General features: G+C 35.2%; 1 protein-coding gene across 6 annotated transcripts in view; it reads right to left on the bottom strand.

Moving 5' to 3' along the window:
- Positions 1-276: 276 nt before the first annotated feature.
- SLC7A2 (solute carrier family 7 member 2) overlaps positions 277-19904 on the bottom strand; it is a 40354-nt gene continuing 20726 nt past the window's right edge. For 3 of the 6 annotated variants that reach the window (XM_042871557.1, XM_042871552.1, XM_042871554.1), the window contains exons 2-12: positions 16388-16775; positions 15133-15288; positions 13152-13317; positions 12487-12623; positions 11794-12016; positions 9085-9224; positions 5448-5550; positions 4127-4332; positions 3693-3859; positions 2616-2724; positions 277-1910 (exon numbers count right to left, since the gene is read on the bottom strand). In XM_042871557.1, the coding sequence (XP_042727491.1) occupies positions 1723-1910; positions 2616-2724; positions 3693-3859; positions 4127-4332; positions 5448-5550; positions 9085-9224; positions 11794-12016; positions 12487-12623; positions 13152-13317; positions 15133-15288; positions 16388-16760 (1968 nt within the window). In that variant the 5' untranslated portion in view covers positions 16761-16775 and the 3' untranslated portion in view covers positions 277-1722. Of the gene's footprint in view, positions 1911-2615; positions 2725-3692; positions 3860-4126; positions 4333-5447; positions 5551-8566; positions 8704-9084; positions 9225-11793; positions 12017-12486; positions 12624-13151; positions 13318-15132; positions 15289-16387; positions 16776-16879; positions 17040-19418; positions 19539-19904 lie in introns of those variants that run through there. The other 3 variants (XM_042871553.1, XM_042871555.1, XM_042871556.1) reach the window with 3 other exon arrangements.

Raw genomic sequence — 19904 nt, forward strand, 5'->3', positions numbered from 1 at the left:
GCAGCCAGCAGAGGCCACTAGTGCAACTAGTACAAATCCCTGCCAAATCACCTGTGCTGCAAAAAATGCTCTCCCCCCAGTTTAAACTGGGAAGAAAGGCATCAGGCTTTAAACTACAAACTCATTCTTCCATGGGGTATCAGCACATTCCAAGATTCTCTATCAAGAAGCACTCTTCTTTCTGCCTTCTACGTTTAGGCTTACAACAACAAAACTCATTTTCAGTTTAAAAAGCAAGAATCTATCACTGTGAAAAAGACAGAGAGACACAAGAAGCTTAACTGGTCTGCTTTTTTTCTTCTTTTTTTCTTTTCTAGGTTTTTTTTTTTTTTTTTTTTTTTTTTTCAATTCCAGCTATTATAAAAAGGTGCTTTTCACCGTCAACCAACATCATTCTGACAGGATATAAAATGTTTTGTAGCTAACAATGGAGATTAATACCAATGATTATTACTGGCAATATTATGCTTCAGATTAAAACTTTCCATGACAAAGTACAAAAGTACAAAACAATTCTCTTGTACTTTAGGGAAGTTATTTTTATAAGTGACTTCTTGCAAAATAATTTCCTATTGTGGAATCCTTCAAGGGATTGAAGACTATTATACGCTGAGAAAAACTGTTAAAATGTCTGGGTGCCCTTCTTAAGTAATGTGACTTTTATGTTGAAAGAACAGTGTCCATTTTCACTATCTTTAAAACAATGGTTCACACAACACTATTGCAGTTATTTGGTTCTTTACATACATAAGTTAGCATTTAGACAGCCTACTCACATGAATGGATTTGTAGGTTTAGATTTGGTTCACAAAAAATTGTTGTGCTAACATATTTTTATGACTTGGTGAAGTACTGAAATACTACTTTGAAAAGCATTCCTTCCAAAGCCTGGGTTTGGTGTTTTTTTTCAGCTCCCCTTCTATCTGAAAAGAAGGTAGGGATTTGGGGCATAATTTTTCTGAAGAGAAGTTTTTGCAGAAAACAACAAAATCCCTCTTGGAAGTATTATTTTATATAAAGAGCATCTCTGAAGTGAAAAGAATTCATGTAAGACAGAAGTGAAAATCCTGAACAGCATTTAGAGGGAAATAAAGCCTTTAAAGGATCTTCTCTATTTCAGTTCTTAATGGCTACTAATTAGTAAGGGTAAGCAATTCTTTCTTTATCATTTTTATATAAATTCACGATCTTCTACTTTTTGCAAAGCATCAGGTCTGTCAATTTATCATTTGTTTCGGAAATATTTTCCAGGGTATCTTCAATTTTTCTCCCATGAGATTTCTGTAGCAACAAAAAATAGTACCTGGTATTTTACTACTGATTTAGTTGCACTGTTATTTGGGACACCAGACCATGTAACAGAAATAAGGAGGACATGTAAAAGGCACTGTGTTCACAATGCAGTGTAAAATATTCTGAACTTCTTGCAAGTATTCTTCATATTTTGTAATTGCCAGCAACTTTGTACATCAGTTCAAACAATACATCCAGATTTCTGCTTGCAAAAGAGTACTTCTCTTGTTTGTTTGTTTCATTTAAATATTAACTTCCATGCTGTCAGTTCTGAAATGATGAAGATGGATTAGCAGCTTGTCCAAAGCATCAGTCAGGCCTTGTAGTAAACACTTTCAAGAGGAACAATGTTGGCAGAAAGCTTTTGAAATTTCAGTCCACAAGTAAAATATCAATTAAAGGTTTAAAAGACTTGATTGTTTACATAAATTAACATTCACTTGTCCTTTCACGTGCAAGAAATTTATCGCTTTCATTTGCACTTTCAGGTTCATCCATTTCTTCCACAGGGTTCTTTTCTTGCAACCCACTATTTTCCGAACACGAATCTTCATCTCCATCACTGTGATGACCTTCAAGACTGTGCCTGATGCCATAAGTAAAATAAATAATGAAGCCTTTCAAAAGGAAAAGGGAAAAAAAGAAGGAAAAAAAAAAAAAAGGTTAATAAGGTTTTTAGGCAAGTAATGCATCAAAAAGTCATTATTTTTTACTGTCTGGCTGAGCAAATTTTCCAAAGCCAGGTATTAAAATGATAGCTCAACCTTCAGGTCTTCCCTCTTTGTACAGGAAATGGAAGTGCTAAATTTCAGTGCATCATTTTTGCATAACTGGTTGTTCTAACAGAATCACAGAATTATAGGGGTTGGAAGGGACCTCTAAAGATCATCGAGTCCGACCCCCGCCAAAGCAGGCTCCCTAGGCCAAGTCATGGAAACTAGTATCTCTAATTTATGACTACATAAAATCAGTGCACTTTTCCATATCTTAAAGGAGAATGTCTGATATAGCAAAAAGAAAACTGTTACAAAAAAGATTTCAGCACACATTTAGCTAAGTAGACAAGAAATAAAAGTATGGTAACTTACTGGAATTAGTTCTATAACTTTGATTCTTCCTATTACCTCAAAACTATTTTTACAGTTTTGGTTATGTATACATATCCCTTCTAAAGCGTGATTTACTTTTTTAACTAGAAATACTAGACGATTTTACTAAAACAGACTTTTGTTCCAATGTTTAAAGGCAAAGTATTGAATTATCTAAGACAGGATTCATCAGTCCTAACAAAGGAGGAGATTTAAATGAGCAGATGTACTTACCAAGTGCCATCCAGATGCTAAACCTGATCCAAGTGTCTGCACTTAATTGTACCATTAGATAAATATTTACCAGGATGCTGAGTGATGGTAAAAATGGCAATAATGGAACCTAGAGGGAAATATTTAAAATATTCATAATATTAAATATCATTTCTTGCATATATCAACTACTTATGTCATACTTGAGTTATACAACATGAGCTAGGGGTGACAAATCTCACTAAAAAAGAATTGCAACATTTTCTTACTGAAGTATATTAAAATTTTCTTTTTCAGTATTTAATGACGAATTTCTACATATCTTAAACATTTAAAGTAATTTATGTTTAAGATATGTTCTCTAAAGCTGTGAAGACAATCTTTCAACGCATACTAATGAAGTCCTGAACGTAGAGCTGAAAAGTATAATTTCCATCTTTATAGATGTATCCCTTTTTTTCCAAATTGACTCCTTATTTCCATCAAATTCTTTTATTTTCATCACCGTGATTCACTGTTTCCACTATGTAGTTCCTTAACTAACTGACCTTAGAACACAAGTGAAAGCTCAAAATGAAAGGCCATACTTCAGGGAGGTATGAATTGCACTGTGTTCCAAATCACTGCAGACAATGCAGATAATCTGACTATACACTAGTCAGTTTCTGAATTGTTTTCTAGTGTCTAAGTGTTCAAACTGAGCACTAAAATTGCTTGTGCCTTAACAGTGTGCACTCCAAGCATGTGTCTGAAAGAAAAGCTAGAAATCTGTATTGTCAGACCCACTAGTTGTAACAGCAACACAACAGATATGCCCTTTTTGTATGGCCACAATTATATATGCATCACACATTCAACCTGTGGGCAGCAAAATCCTTTCCCTAGATCTGAGATCTGGATAAGATCTATACTTGATTGAGCATTGATGCTATGAGCATCCACTACCCTTGTAGTCACAACAAAACCCAAACTGTGATAATAGCAGTGCAGTAATGAAAGACTACCTGAAAAAAGGCTCTCTCTCTCTCTCTCCCTCTGCCCCTCTCCCACTTCCTAGAATATATCCAAACCTCCCATTAGAGCTATTATTTTATTCACCATAAAGGCCACTTTCTGCTGGTTCTGAGGCTGCCTTTGGATGAGGAGAATGGTAATTATGAAGAACACCACCAATGCAGCAAGAAGGCCAGTACTCCAGGGCTCCAAGTTAGCAATGAAATGAATCCCATATGTAGCGAGAGCACTCAAGCCACAAACCAAGAAAGCTGTGTGAAAAACAAAATGATGGAAATAGCATTGAAGAGGAGGTGACTTTTAAGAAGAATGATAGTGGAACATCAGTATGAAATGCTATGAAAATGATCAAGTAATGGAAAATACACAAGACTGCAGATTAATTCCATCATGAAATATAAGAGCATTATCCAGAATGGTGCATTAATGATGACTGAGGAAAGGTATATTATTACTGAATGTTTAATTTTGTCTGTAATAAAATTCCATTACTTACATTAATGTTGTATATTACTTACCTAACAGACCCACTAAACAGTTAACAGTAGTTGCAGTCTGTTCTGTAGGTAAACTGGATGGATTAATCAGAGTCTGAAGACTGAAGTGACTCTCCTGTATCATATTTATCCGTGACTCACTTACAGCAGATTCTCTTTCTGATGCAGCCAAGGCTATTTTTTCTGGAGAATATTTGGGTTGCTCATAGGTTAAACTGGGTTGGTACCTGTGCAAAAAAAACAAGTGGTGTAATAATGAGGTTTACTCTGGGAATTGAAAGAATATGCCTCTAGGAATACATTTAAATACTAAGTGCTTTGCAGTAGAGATTGAGAATTACCCAATATGTGAGAGCATATGATTAGTCACTATCTTATATAAACAAATTATGGCAACTTTTTTGCCATGTTTGTTTGTTTGTCAGTAGTTTTTTAAGCTATATAAATGCACCAGTGGGTCAGATAAATTACCAGTCTTGCACAAATGTGGAGATCTGATGGTCAGCAGCAGGGAAAGGTTAAGGAATTATCTGCAGTGGCAGTTCATTCTGCTTTGCTTCATGTAAGGGGTCTATTAACTGGTATAAACTGAAATTTTACATCTCTTGTTAGAATGTAAGTGTATTTTTAAAAATACATATTATAGATAAGTCAGTGTGGGATAAAATAGTCTTCTCTTAAGTGGAAAGTATTGAAATATTGAATGAATTCAAGCTATATAGTTTTCAAGGCTATAGTATACAAGGCTATTAGCCTTGTATAAGTAATAAAGATTGGCTTTTTAAATTAAAAAGAACAGAATAAATATAGAAATGACCTACAGCTCTCAAGATATTGAAATCATTAAACTGTTTTACAAACAGAAGACATAACATAGTTCTACTGACAATTAATTATTATCTCAACTGATGAGAGCTTGTATTTGTACTGTCTTCTGGGCTACCAGATCTTGAAAAGCTTTTCCGGTCTTACTGATTACTGACTGGACATCACAAAGTGATTAGTTTAGCACCTCCATCTTTCACATACAGTCACCACAATGTGATAGGCCCAAGGTACAGCATGGATTGTATTTGTATCAAAATATTATCTCCTGGAAAAGAAAAGGTGTCTAGATTTCACATGAAGTTTTGATGTGACTAACTGCTATACTGATATAACAATATATCAGTGTTTTATTTGACAGGTAAATGCTTCTCAGCAGTTATTTATATGCATACAGATAGCTCTCAAATGTTTAGTTATAAAGCAAAAAAACATCCACTGTAGGAGTGACTCCTGTTCAGGTAGTGAACAACACAGTGTAAACCACAGTAAAACAGAAAAGTTGTGTTTGACTCACCTAAGAATGAGGACACAGGTTGCCACAAGTGAATAAGCAAGAAGTGTGCCAATAGACATTATGTCCACTAAAGCCTTTAGGTCGAACAGAAATGCCATAATAGCTAGAAAAGAAAAGAAAATAAAATGCAAAATTTGTATGAGGCTTACATACTAAGTCAAGATTTTAAAGTCCGTCACCAGTGTAACTTCAAATTGTTCTACTGAGAACAATATGAGTGAAATCATAGTAATCCTTAAAAACACATCTGAAGTCATAGACAACATACCTAAACCTAATTTCCTACAGTTGGGAATCTCATTCAGATAGATAAGCACACTGCTGGGCCATACAGTCATGCTGCATAATCGAGCAATTTGTATTGGATTTATTTGGACAGAAGTACTTGCATATGTGGCTTGCTGAACAGGGGCCACAATAAAATACATCTTTGTAGAAAAGATTCTGATGCTGTGAAAGAATCTCATAAGAGTTAAGAGATGGCTCCCACTACAAAACAGAGGAACAATGATGTGACCCAGTAAGTATGTAAAATTTCCACTGATTTCAAAATAATCTCCATATAAATTTATGAAGTTGTCTGTAAGAAAACAGATGGGGTTTTTTTTGCGTTTTCTTTTTTTTTGTGTGTTTTTTTTTTTTTTTTTTTTTTTTAATTATCTTACTAAAACCTTCAAGTGGCCTTCAAAAAAGACAGCAAAATCTCACATGGAATAATATTCATAAGATCACTGAAATAGAAATTTCCATGGTACTCTGAGTAATTATGGCAGACATTTCGTCTATAAAAACTAATGTCACCTTCATCTGGAGATTCTTTTGTGTCTATGCTGTTTGCACACAGAGAACTCATTAGAGAAATTAGCACAATTAATTGAAACCAAGTGAGACTAAGTGAAAGGCTAGCATTAATTGATACACGGTCAAAAATTCTTAAAGTATTTGCATTTGACTCACTCTATTGAGATATATAAATAATCTAAATATTTTATCTTTTTAATCATCACTAATCTTAAAATAAAAAAATAAAATGTAGCCTTTATATTACTGCACGTGCATGCATACACAAACTTTTCTATATTCAGAAAGGCTTATATATAATATCTACTTTAGAAATACTTTTAATATATGTGTAGACAGGTGTATCGGTGCACAAAAAAACACAGAAACACACATTCCCCTCTTTTTGGATTCTGACAAAAACATGACTTCAAAAAGCACAATTGCTGTGTTATGGAAGTTCTATTTCATCTGCTAGTGTCCTCTTCCAATGGAGGAAGGAAAATCATCCTGTCTTCTTAAGAGAGGGTGGATGTTCATAAATCCAAGAAGTCATTTATTGTAAGAAGTCATAACTTCTTATGTGTGGCAAATTTCTGAATATCTCACGGCTTTAAATTCTCAAAATGTGTAGGTAAGCAAAGCTGAGAAAGAACAGAACCTGCAATAACCAAATATAAAGTAGCTATGTTTAATTTTAAGTTCTAGATTCAAAAGGCTACTTTGTAGCCAAGGTTGTTTTCTTATACACTAGATCAAACTGAAAAATTCTTGTAAGTTTCTGATTAAGAGAATAAAAAAAAAGCTTTTTCACCTCTCTTAATTCTACTCAAGTTCTATGTAATGATGGCAGGCAAATTTACACTTAAGAACTGTAAATGGGCAGCTAAATATTTTTCAATGTGCAGTTTCAGAATCATGGTTAGGATATGTAAAAAAGTAAGTCACAGTAACAGCATGTGACAACTGACTCAGCTGTAGTCATGAGCCGGTAACTTTAACTGGGGCCAAGCACCTAACAGGCTAGCAGGATAAAGGTTAACATTTCTTAAAGCTATTCTACTAGGATACAAGGATACTAGGATACAAACAATCCATGCTAGGATTTAAGAGGAAAATCAGATAATATGACCTGTTGCACTTATTTTTAACTACCCTGGCAAAACCATTTATGACCACAAGTTATCAAATACGCTTTTTTTTTTTTTTTTAATTGATTAAGCTGTCTTCAGATAAATTATTCATACACCAAATTCCCCACAATGTCTAAAAGCAAGTCCACGTTGCTGCTGTTGCACAGCTAGTCAAGGCTGTACAGCTGTACCAATTAGTTTATGCATTAGGTAACATGGCTTTCTTTCTTTCTTTCCCACATAACTGCACTACCAAATTATTATAGAGGAAAAAGTCAGTAACATAAATTAAAAGTCAAAACAGAATGTTTTAGTCTTAGTTCTGAACTCACTTTAAATCAATGTTAACCAGGTTGCTAAATTGTTATAAGCCATGTCTTTAATATTTTTGTTTTAAGGCATTTATTTGCCTTGAAGGTAAATACATCCAGTGCTTCCAGTTTCTTAGATAATCAGACATCCCTCCAAAATAACACAATGAAACTTGGGCAGTGCCACTTCAGGAAGTATAGACAAAAATGAAACAGCTATGTGTTAAAAATTTCTCTTTCTAAAACTAATATAGCAGTTGGCTGTTGGCAGCAGCTCCCAAAATGCTGTTTTGCTAAAACGTATATGGGTGTGTATACATATATATATATATATATATATATATATGCATAAACACATAACTTCCCGAGCACACAGAAAAACACATACCCTTCAACTCTAACTTGGTAAGCTTGTACCAAAATAGAACTGGTTTTCTTTAGAAGACGGTGAAAATAAAATCTGTGTATGCATTTCACACAAAAGCTGATCCCACTGCAAATACAGATTTTTTTTCTCATGTCTCATAACAAAAAACTTGATAACTGCTTTCCCCATTACAGATGTGGTACATATATCTATGTTCATTGGACAAGAAAACCCTATGAGGAGAGGAGAGCCTAAGGGACTCAGATCAAGTAAGAAGCTTATTCACAGTACAAGAAGTTAATATTTAAAAACAAATAAATAAAAAAAAAACTTTGAATTCTGTGACATTAAAGACACTACCACCATCAGGATTGGTATGATTTAGAGTTCTTACACCCTTTGATTTAATTCCCATCTTACATGCATGGGAAGTTAACAAGCAGCCCTTTTTCAAAAATACGAATTACCATGCACGTGCACAGAGTGTTCAAATCTCAGTTTTAAGAAATATGGGCTTTGAGAGCTTACCAGAGATGACCCCTGCTGTCAAGGTGGCAAAAACTGGTGCCTGCCTCTTACTCACTTTGGCAAGAAAACTAAAGAGTAAACCATCGCGTGCCATGGCAAACAGAATTCGGGGCAAAGGGAACATAGAGCCGAGAAGACTAGAACAGAAAAATGTATAGTTCAAATACAGGTTATTAAAAGCACAGTGCTTTACTGGTAAACCCAACTACATGAAAAGAATGCTTGGAAGAGTTAATGGGTTCTGCTTCAGTTTTGGTTTAGGCTCTGTGTTGCTGCTCTCGGTTTTCTGTTTGATTGATAAGTGTTGTTCTATGCTTTGTCGATTATTTTGAACCTAAGCTTTGAAAGCTCTTGAGATTAGCAAACAAATACAAAATCTGTGGTAAAGAAAAGTTTCACTAGTAGCCTACTTTACCTGGTGACAGTTACATTGGATCAGTGAAAAGCAAATCAATTTCCACATATGCAACACATTTAGCAGTGCACCTTTCTTTACAAGGATCAACTCTTAGTCTCACCTGCTACTGCACCAGACGATAGAGTAGCAACTAGTGGGGTCCTCGTTTTGGAATTGATTTGAGCTAGACATTTGAAAAGCAACCCATCCTTCGCCATAGCATAGATTACACGTGGCATTGGGAAAATGGATCCAAGAAGACTGAGGAAAAAGCGAACACATGCAACATAGCAAACACAGTTCATGCAGAGCTGTACCATGGAATAGATAAACAATGCTAATTAATGGCATGTACATAAACTTATGATCATAAGACAGCAGAGTTGTATCATGGAAAAGGTAAACAATGTTAATTACTGTCATGTACAGAATCTTATGATCATAAGACAAAATCAGAAAGCCCCATAGCCGAAGATACTACAGATCAGACAGAAATAGAAATGTCTTCTTTTTTCCCATAAAGCTAATAGCCGTTTTTTTTTGTTTGTATGTTTGTGTGATTATTTTTAATTTAGGAATTGGAATTTCTTCATTAGAGAGAATTCGGGTTAGCAAAATAACTCGTCATCACTGTAGTTCTTGGGTATTAGTGGACCAGGAACATATTCCAGGTCACACTAACTGCAGTTAAGCTTGAGTATTCTTCAAAAAAGTCTGTCAGTCAGCAGCAGCAATTCAATAGGCATTAGCAGCATCTTTTAGGCTTCGCATTTCCATGTGAGGCTGCTGATTAACAGTAATTCAAAGTAAGCACCAACAGTTACAGCTGAGCACATTGTCCCTTTCCATTAAAGCTCCTCAAGCCAAGCTTCACTGAGATTGTTTCCTTTACGGGAAGAGTAATTATTTTAGATTTGTTATTAGCAGCACACAGAAAGCTTTTAAACTTTAACTCAATTAGTAAATAACTCAAAGCTCTTTTTAAACAGGCTTCTTACATTAGATGGTTTCTTTCCCTCCAAATTAAATAATCATAATTACGAAAACAAAAAAACTTTGAAAGGACAAAAGGCAAATTCATAGCCAGTACAACCTTTGCAGCAGCATACTAGCATTTAACCAGCTGAATGGTTGCCTTAGGTACTTCAGGATGTCAACTAAACCACTTAAAGAAGGCTCAGATTTTACATACCACAGATGCTAAGTACCTCTGGTAATGCTCATGAGACACAAGCATTAAGGTTAGACGCACGTGAGATAATCTCATGCACATTAACTGAGGTATAAATGTTGTTTTTGAGAATGAGTGTTTTCTAAATCAGGGCAACAGTTTATTCTTCAAATAAGGATACTATTAAAATCCACAACTAAATTTGTATTGTTCTGACTTTGTACAACGTATTAATCATACTTCTCTTTAAGTGGGTTCACACAAATAATGGAAATACTAATGGAAATGGACATCTTTACCCAAAAGATACAAGTTCACAACATAACATAATTAGCAGTAACTATATGAACTAAAAGTAATGATCTGAATTTTTTTTTGTTAATTATACCTCTGAACTGAAGAATATGATATATGATATGCTTTGATTTGCTCTAAACTGACACAAATCAATACATGAAAGATTGACCTCTCCAAACAAGGAAATATAACACTTCAAAATACACTGGAAACAGACCAGGAATTCAAATTTTTGAAATGGTGTTTTACTCTCTCAGTTCATTTTGTTTTCCAGTATTAGTTTGCACTTATATAAGGCTATTTATCAGTATAAAGGAAAATTTGAGTAGAACCCCCAAGTATGACAAGTAGATAGAAAAAAGCTATAATTTCAGAATGACCTGTACAAGTTATATTCTTCAGTCAGCCACATAAGCCTTTGTGTCATTCTGAAACTATTTCCTTTTTCCGCCACCTTCTACATCAAAATATTCCCTTCCTTTAAATCATCATCTAGGCCTTGTGTGACCACCTTCATCACGCTGATGCTCACCAGAGTTATCTCAGAGTACTGTTAGTATTCCTGCTTAAGCAGGTATGCCTTTTTAATTTGTGGAATGTCAGCCCGTACTAATATCATCGAAGCTCACTTGGATGATTCCTTAGCTACAAAACCTCAAGTAGAAGACTGGAATCGGCATTTTTCTATCCCTAAATTCAAGCACTAAGCAATATTCTATTCTATGAAAGTATTTGCACATTACAACTAGGCTGTGATATATTTGAACACACGCTTATATATTGTATGCTTTCCCTGATCTTCTTAATTAAAATAACAGGTTACATTCACAGTTTTATAGCAGAAAATAAATTACCCTATTCCCACAGCTAGAATCTACATCTCAAATAATCCTACAAAAATCACAGGAGGGACTGATATCAGAAAATAGATTGGCTACTGAAGAAAAACAGGCAATGAAGATGATAAGGGAAGCTAGGTATTTGTCTTATCAATTTTGCCTGCAAATACACAGTTTGTAAATTTGTTGATTGATTGAGAATGGCATGCAAGACAGGACAAAGGCAGTGAAGTATATTTCATCAGTTAACAGAGGTAACTTGCAGGTCATGTGTCTAAAAATACTTATTTTAATAAACAATTTTTGGATAAAAAGTCAAAGAGGTAGAATTCAGTAATAGTAAAGCTTAAACAGAAACATTAACTATTGAAAATATTGTGAAGAAAATCTTAAGACTAAAACATGCTTCTAATATTAATGCTAATCCTCTTCATGAAGTGAGCCTTCTAAACAAACCCATTAATTTATTTTTAAATGTCTTGTAATATCCATCAGCTTTTGCAAAGCATATCAAAGTCTTTACCTTGTAGACAAAGCACAGAGGGATCCCACTGCTACAACATATTTTGCAGGACCCCATCCAACATATGCAAATGCTACTGGCAGAGGACTTTTCTCATCTAGCAGATAATATGGCATCATAAGAGTCAGTGCAGCTGAAACTCCAAAATAGGCCATGAAGCAAACGAGCAAGGACACCACAATTCCAATGGGTATGGCTTTCTGAGGATTCTTGACCTCTTCCCCTGAAAATAAAAGAAAGAAAACAAAACAAAACAAAACACGCACACCAAAAACTGTTATTAGTACATTCATCTTTACAAGATATTATGACAGACAAATGAATATGTTTGAAAACATAAACCCTCAGAATCATATCTACAGAATAAATTTTAAAATCTGCACAAATTAAGATCAGTTATTTTTGTTGCCAGAAATGGCTTTAAAAAAAAAAAAGTATAATTAATGGACATAAAATATATTCTATATTTAGAATTGTCAAAAACAATAATTTCTAGTTATTTTCCTGTAATTTATACATTCTAAGTACTCAAACCATATCATCCATATATAATTTAGAAGTGATATCAGAAAACTCTTAAAAATTGGTGGCCCATTAACATGATTTGGGCAGAAAAAAAAAGTCTAAAAAAGATAGACTATGTCCCTTTGCCCCCCCCAAAAGCTATCATACACACACATATAAATACTATACCAGTTGTTGCAATGCAGTCAAATCCTACAAAAGCATAAAAACAGGTTGCAGCACCAGCCAGTGTTCCTGTGAAACCATATGGCATAAAGCCACCACTCCCATATATACTTGTCACATTCTTGTAAGATGAAAAATTCCTGTAAATAATAAAAATAGAGCAGAAAAACACATTATTTTTTATTACTGGTAGGTCAAACATATTCATCTTTCTCCCTTGCACTTTACAGCATGAGAAGACACATCCATGTGAAAACTTGTAAGACAAAAATAAAAGCAAATGGAATCATACTTGAATCTAATAATTATCATCTTACCCATTTTGCTGTTTGTGGCAGGGCATTAAAATTTCTAATGGTGTAAGAAACACTCGTTGTCATACTCACCCACTGCAATTAATTCGTGGCTTAAGGATTAGAAGCCAATAACTTCTCAAATTGCCACAAATCAAAGTCTTAAAATATGGCAGCACTTTTTTTTTGGGGGGGGAAATATAAATGAAAAAATAAAACCACTTTCTAAGGGAATAAGAAGTTTATCATTCCCAACAACCAAGCTATCTGTTAATAGATTACCCGCAATAGTACAAAAGCATGTATAACACAGAACTGCTTAGAATATGAGACATTTTTTAAAAGTAATTTAAAAATAATTTTAAGAGTAATTACTCTGTTATTGCAGAAAGGTTTATGAGATATTCTTCACTTATTCTCCAGTTGTCAACATCTCCTTTCACAAAACCAGAAATCATAACAAAGAGTAGGACCAAGATGTTAATAGCCGTGAAAATTTTATTCACCCAGGCAGATTCCTTTACTCCAAATGATAACAAACCTATAAAACAAAACCAATTTTTAAAAATGAACTGGCATGTACAGTAAAAAAAGTTATTTTCAAGAAGATATATTTGTCAGTATAATTAATAATATTTAAAAAAAACAAAAAAACAAAAAAACAACAGCAATAGATTTTATACTTTTAGCACAAATTTAGTAAGCGGACAGCCTGGCAACAGACGAGTGTATTGGAAACCATAAAACTGCAACTTTCTTTCACTGTACTCCTGAAGTATTTACAAGTATCTTGAGCAATTGTTAATGCTTTTCTGGGATTCTAGAATCTCTAGAATCTCTATATTATGCAATGGAAAAAGCTAATTAACAAATCCTTTAGAATAAATGCATGCCTGCAGTTCGTATGTATCTCTGATTTACAAAGATTCTATTAAAAAAGTATAATACAAAATATGCTTGCCTTGAGTTCCAGACTAGTCCATTTAAATGATAGGAAAGTTATTTCATCAGGATCTGATTGTCTAACAACTGTGAGCATACTAAGATTTTAATGGAATAACAGCTAGAAAGCAGATCAGGAGAAACTGAATAGAGTGGGAAAGTCTCTCTGGCTTCTCTAATTGCCACTAACATCACATACATGCTTTCCCTCATTAATTAGAGATTAACACAGAAAATTATAAGCCTCTCAAGATAAAGTCTAAAAAATTTCTGTCTCTGCTAATGAGATGCTTTCTATCTCATCACAGCACATAAGTTATCATAGAAGCTGCTCAAGTTTTCTGCATCAGTGTTATTTTGGCTACAATTTCTGGAGGTATGGGTGTTGAGTCACCTTGGGAATGCGTACACTGCAATGTAATTCAGCATAGATGCATTTTAAATCTAAATGAATTTTGTCTTTTAAATAACATAGTTCTCAAATGCTTTTCAGTTAGAGACTTAAGCAATTTCTTCTTTTTTTTTTTTTTTTTTTCTTTTTATTCTTTTCTTCTCATAAGTCAAACAAAACCAAAAACCAGATGAAAGAAATTAACTGAAGATACAAGTACAACCACAAATTAAGGTTTCCTTTGTTACTCTACTACTCATCTTTCCTGTACAGGGACTTATTAAAAGCTTAAGGTCCCTTTTAGCTTTTAAAAGCAAAAGATGCACTGGTCACTCATTGTAGCATCAGGAGCTCAACAGAAATGTTTTCCCCAATAATGAGTCCAAAAACACTTGCAGCAGAATAAGAGGGTAAGTATTTATATACACATCAGTTTAACTTTCTAGAGAAGAAAAGCTCTTGCTTTTATGTGATCTAAAGAGAGTCTGAACACAACTAATATTTGGGATGTGTAAAAGCTCTAGTGAACAATTTTAGTTGAAAAATGAAATTCTTTGATTAAAACAAACTATACACTTTAAAACACACATAGCATTTTCTTTATTTAACTTAAAGAACATTTACTTTTGGAAAGCAAATGAAAACATGCAAAAAAGTTGCAGTATTTTGGAAATTTCTGATGCCTCAGAAAGTGTATACTTGGTATCAGTTCTTATAATTTAAAAATATGACAGAAGATTTTCCTGTATCAATGTGTATCATAGGTTTTATAACACCTACCAATAAGTGATTATTTTATGTTTCATCTTCAAGGAAAGGAGAGTATGCATAATTTTTTTTTTTTTTTCATACAAATTTAATTCCCAGAGTCATTTTGCCAATGCATAAATGTTGATCTAAACTGCTCAGATACTATTACTCATTTCTGATATAACACAAATTACAGCTTGGTATTTTTTTGTTTTTGACTATAAGAAGCACTCTGACATTACAACCATCATAAACGAGATATTTGTCTTTTACCTGACAAGAGCAATATAAGGAATACAGCAAAGAAGTCAGGATACTCTGCCAGACCAGGGTAATTCATTTTGAAGTAGGTTCTGAAGAAGTGACCAATCTGTTTCCCAAGAAGTTCATCAAAGGTGCCACTCCAGGCTCTTGCTACACTCGATGTACCTTTATAAAATACATGCATATTTACAGTTTTGCAGGAATGCAATGAGATACAGTTACCTCTATTGAAAAGGAAATAAAACTAAACATGCTGCTACTTTTAAGTAGAGATTTTAACATCATAGATTTCCACCTAGTTAAATGACAGCATACTGTTCTACAACTAAAATATACAAATCTGTACTTAATTTGTTCCCAAAATATTGCAAAAAATATTTCTATATCATTTATATTTTATGTCCTTCTGGAAGACACTTACTTCAAAAGTCAAAATATTCTGTGTATGTTAAACAATACAAAACAATGGTTTAATAAATAACATGAAGGAAAGATTGTCTACCAGGAAGTAAAGCAAAAAAACACTAGGAAGATATATATATTACTAGAGTTAGTATTTAAGACTAACGCTCTCTTCTGGTAAAGAATGTATGTGACTACAGCTAAATAAAACCTTATTCTTACCACTTTCCTACCAGGAATGCACTACAAAACAACATTCAGGTCTATTGATTTTGAACGGATTTGGGCAACAGTCCTGTAATTAGGTAGACATATACGGATAGGTATGCTTATACGCCATACAGAGGAACTTGTACTTCTTGTACAAAACACATTTAAATCAAATTTGTCATCTTTGCCAAAGCACTGACGCAGCTCTTTTAACATCTCCCACATAAGCATTGTTATTATTCAGACCTGGTCAACTTTGTGTTTTATGAGATCACAACACAGAACATTTAATTAGTATGAGATAATAGTAACAAGTTAGGAACTAAGCATCATGACTTTCTTAAAGGGAAATACTATAGCCATGGGAGCGGACTCAGCTAAATGTTTCTGCTGTGTTTTCTACTGACATTATTCTTGCTGATCAATACAGCAGTAAAATCATGTTTACTCTTGTTCATTATCACTTCTGTTCGACACATCTTGCAAAAACTCTATTTATGAAGGAAATAACTTAATCAAATGACCTTGGTTATTTGATCCAGTAGGACTGAAAAGCAAGAGTAGCGAAGTGCAGAGAGACAAAGAAACAAATCCCTTTCTGATATTTGCTTTCTCAGAAAGCCTCAGTTCCCATGTTTGCTCTTAGGCTTACCTATAACATAGGATAAAATGAGATTCCAACCAGTGATAAAGGCCCACAGTTCACCAACAGCTACGTAAGTATACAAATATGCTGAACCAGTCTTCGGAACACGAGCACCAAACTCAGCATAGCAGAGACCCGCCATCACAGATGCCAGGGCAGCAATGAGGAAGGAAACAACAATGCTAGGTCCAGAATTAGATTTGGCAACTTCTCCAGCAAGGACATAGACACCAGCACCAAGGGTACTTCCAACTCCCAGTGCTATAAGGTCCAGCGTAGATAAGCATCGGCACAACGAGTCCTCAAGACCTTCCCCCTTGACATTCTTCTTACGCACCAGGCACCGAACAAAGGTCAAAGCTGGACCACAGGGCAACATGGTGGATGGAGAGCTCTGAAACAAAATAAATTATTGCAGTACATAGCAGGTAGAACGTAACCATGCAAAACAGCTAAATAAATGCATTTACATGAAGAACTGAAGAACTTTAATCGCACCTATGAATATATTTACACTCCTCTATGACGATGAACAAGCATGCGCTTTTCTCCCACAAGTCATCTGAGGGATTCAGTTATATTTAGCACTTATTTCTCCAGGGGAAAAGAAATAGTTTTGGTTTACTATACTGCTGTAGTAAAAAGAAGAAATTGCTTCTCTTTATCTGTTGTTGGCTTCTTCTTAATCATTTCTAAAACAGCACCAGAACAGACGTCTATTAACTCACACATCATTAGGATTTTCGAGATAAGAATCAACATGAACATGAATACAGATTTTAAAGATGTAACACTACAATATCAAGACTATAAACACAAAAAGTTTTAAAATACAGCATTCTGACACAGTCAATGCAATGTCTTCTAGGATATTCCCTTTTGGATTCAAATAATATGGCTTTTGCCTCTAGAATTCACTTTGGTAAAAACTGCTTGAAAGATTAAAGCATTTTTTCTACTAAGTTTCTCAGAACCAATTATTTTTAAAAGAGATGTATAAAACTCTCCCTGGTAAGCTTCTAACAAGAACAGATAGGTAAGAAGAGTTTGGTAATAATTAAGTGAAGCTATCTGCGATTTCCTGAGACTTGTTGAAATCCGTATCATGATTATCTACGTTGTGCTCATGATTTGTTTAGTGCAACCCTCCTAAGTGCAGGGACTGTTTTTCATTTACACAAATGTATTCTGCTCATATATTCCTCCATATCTGTATCAGTCTTCTGAATCAGTAATAGGCATTTCTACTCATCACTAACAGCAATGATTTTCCATCAAGAGGGATGTCTTACTATGGCAGTATTTGCTCCTGGAACAAGAATTCAGAGGCAAGAAAACTGCCATTCCGAATGACTGCCTGAAAAAAAAAAACCCTTGGATATTAAGGAGAGAGAAATCTGAGCAGAAACATTTTCCTCCTCTTCCTGTAACTCCCCCAGGTACACTGTCATGCTACTTTAGTCTTTAAAGAGACTCATTAAGTCTCCACTCAACTTTCAGAGGAAAGGAAGTTGGAATTACAGTGAACAGACTTGAATAGCCCAGGCAGATATTTAATGCTCATTAGAAAGGTGATGGCTGTCCAAGGACTGAGCAAAGGAGGTGTGTCAGGCAAGGTTTTTTTGCTGTTTTAGTTTGGGTTGTTTGTTTTTTTTTTGAGTGATCTTTTTTCCCCCTGAAATAGATTGTTGATATTTCATTAACGGGAAAAGCTATTCTGGCAGACTTTGTTCTCTGAACATTAAACAATTTCCAAGGCTTTCGTTGTTCAAATGGATCTCAGATTACTCCATTCCTTTGCACTTCACAATAAACCCTGAAGACTGTAAAGTCATCTATCACAGTGGCCAGCTGGGTGCCATTATGGTTTTCTCTGTTGAGAGGCAATCTTTTTCAAAAAATATGTTTGTGGGTTTTTTTTTCTGCTTCTACTTTCTCTGATTCCTGTGGAAGGAGCAGGGGGTGAAGGAGCAGGACCTCTCCAGAGGTCCCTTCCAAATTCTATCACTCTTTGTTTCTGAACTTTGTCGACCACAAATCAGCGAGGTGAAACACCTCTTCCGACTCCAACCCACCCTTTCTTCTTTAGTCTTCTTTGAAATTGCAGCATGAGCAAAGAAAAGGTAGAAGACACAAACTTCCTAAAGACAAAAAAACCCTTCACACACAAAAGACATAATATTTTAGGTATATCCGTCCTTTCTTAGCCTTGAAAAACACATATCCTAGATGACCACTGCAATTCTGAATGCTTTACACTGGTTCCTAACTATTTATGTATGGAAAATGAATGTCTGACTGCTACTTCACAACCTCTGTTGCTGTGCCCCACACACAGAGATCTACCTCAGACATGGCCTCATTTGGATTTGGATGAGACATTGAAGAGTCCAATACAGATCACTTCATACTTGATAGGAAAAACTGATGAGGTTATTTGGTCTCCCCACCAGCCTGAACGGCACAGGTGGTAACAAAGTGCCTTCAGAAATCACTGGCAAGTGATTCATCTAAGGTGTCTCCTGTAAGGATATACATTACCCGCTTTGGAAGAATAACCTGGGCCCCTAAGGACATATGCTACTGAACAAGCACATCTCACCACAGCACCACAGCTAAAAACACCTCATGCTCAGCCACTAACCCACAGAAGAAGCAAGAAGGCAATGGCTGGGAGTGCCTTTTGGTGGCAGCATTGTCCTGGACAACCTCACACACTGCAGCCAGGCTCAGAAAGGGCCTTAGTCCTGCTGCACTGTAAACATGTTGGAGCCTCTGCAACTTCTTTACCCCTGCTGCCACCAACTCCAGCCGGGTCCCTCAGGCCTGTCTCCACAAAGCTGAGCAGCTCTGACTTTTCTCAGAGGCTTCCTCACACCTTCAGCTTGATGCTTACAGGCATTTATCTCTAGTAAGATACCTAGTAAGGCTAGAAGCAGATCCAGTCAATTTCTTCTCCTGTTCAAATCTGTGCCAGGCCTGCTTTATAGAGACATTTGTCACAAGCAATTATCTATGAAGTCCATTCGTCACTGACCTTGGCAAGATGCCTTTGTTTGAAGCAAACTGAGATGGCAGCTCCTGACTCTGCTCACTCTGGGTCACTGCACTCCTGAAACCTTTCCTGGATTAAGTTTTTCTTTTGCTATAGATTACTCTGTAACACAGAAAACGTCTTCAACAGTCCTCTGAAAAAAGAAGGCCTCAGTTCAATTGCCTGAGATTTGAAAATCAATGCTCGGTCCATATTCAAGCTTCTCCCTTCCCCAAATGCATTCCTAGAAAGAAGTCCACAGCTGTTCATGTCACAGCTTACAGTTTTTCCCTTTCAACTGCATTACAACAAAGAGATCAACAGGACAGGGGGGCCTTGTTTTGACAGGAAGGGAAATTGGATAGACCTAACACAGGGGAAAAAATGGAAAGCTTCTTCACGTCTCATGGACACAGACAGCACTTGTTGGAGTACCTGAATAACCACAGATTCTTATCCTATCCCCTTCACTCTTGTTGGTTTCTCTTT

The sequence above is a fragment of the Lagopus leucura genome, unplaced genomic scaffold, assembly GCF_019238085.1.
Source record: "Lagopus leucura isolate 7727_CA_CO unplaced genomic scaffold, USGS_WTPT01 Super-Scaffold_100004, whole genome shotgun sequence".
Classification (NCBI taxonomy): Eukaryota; Metazoa; Chordata; class Aves; order Galliformes; family Phasianidae; genus Lagopus; species Lagopus leucura.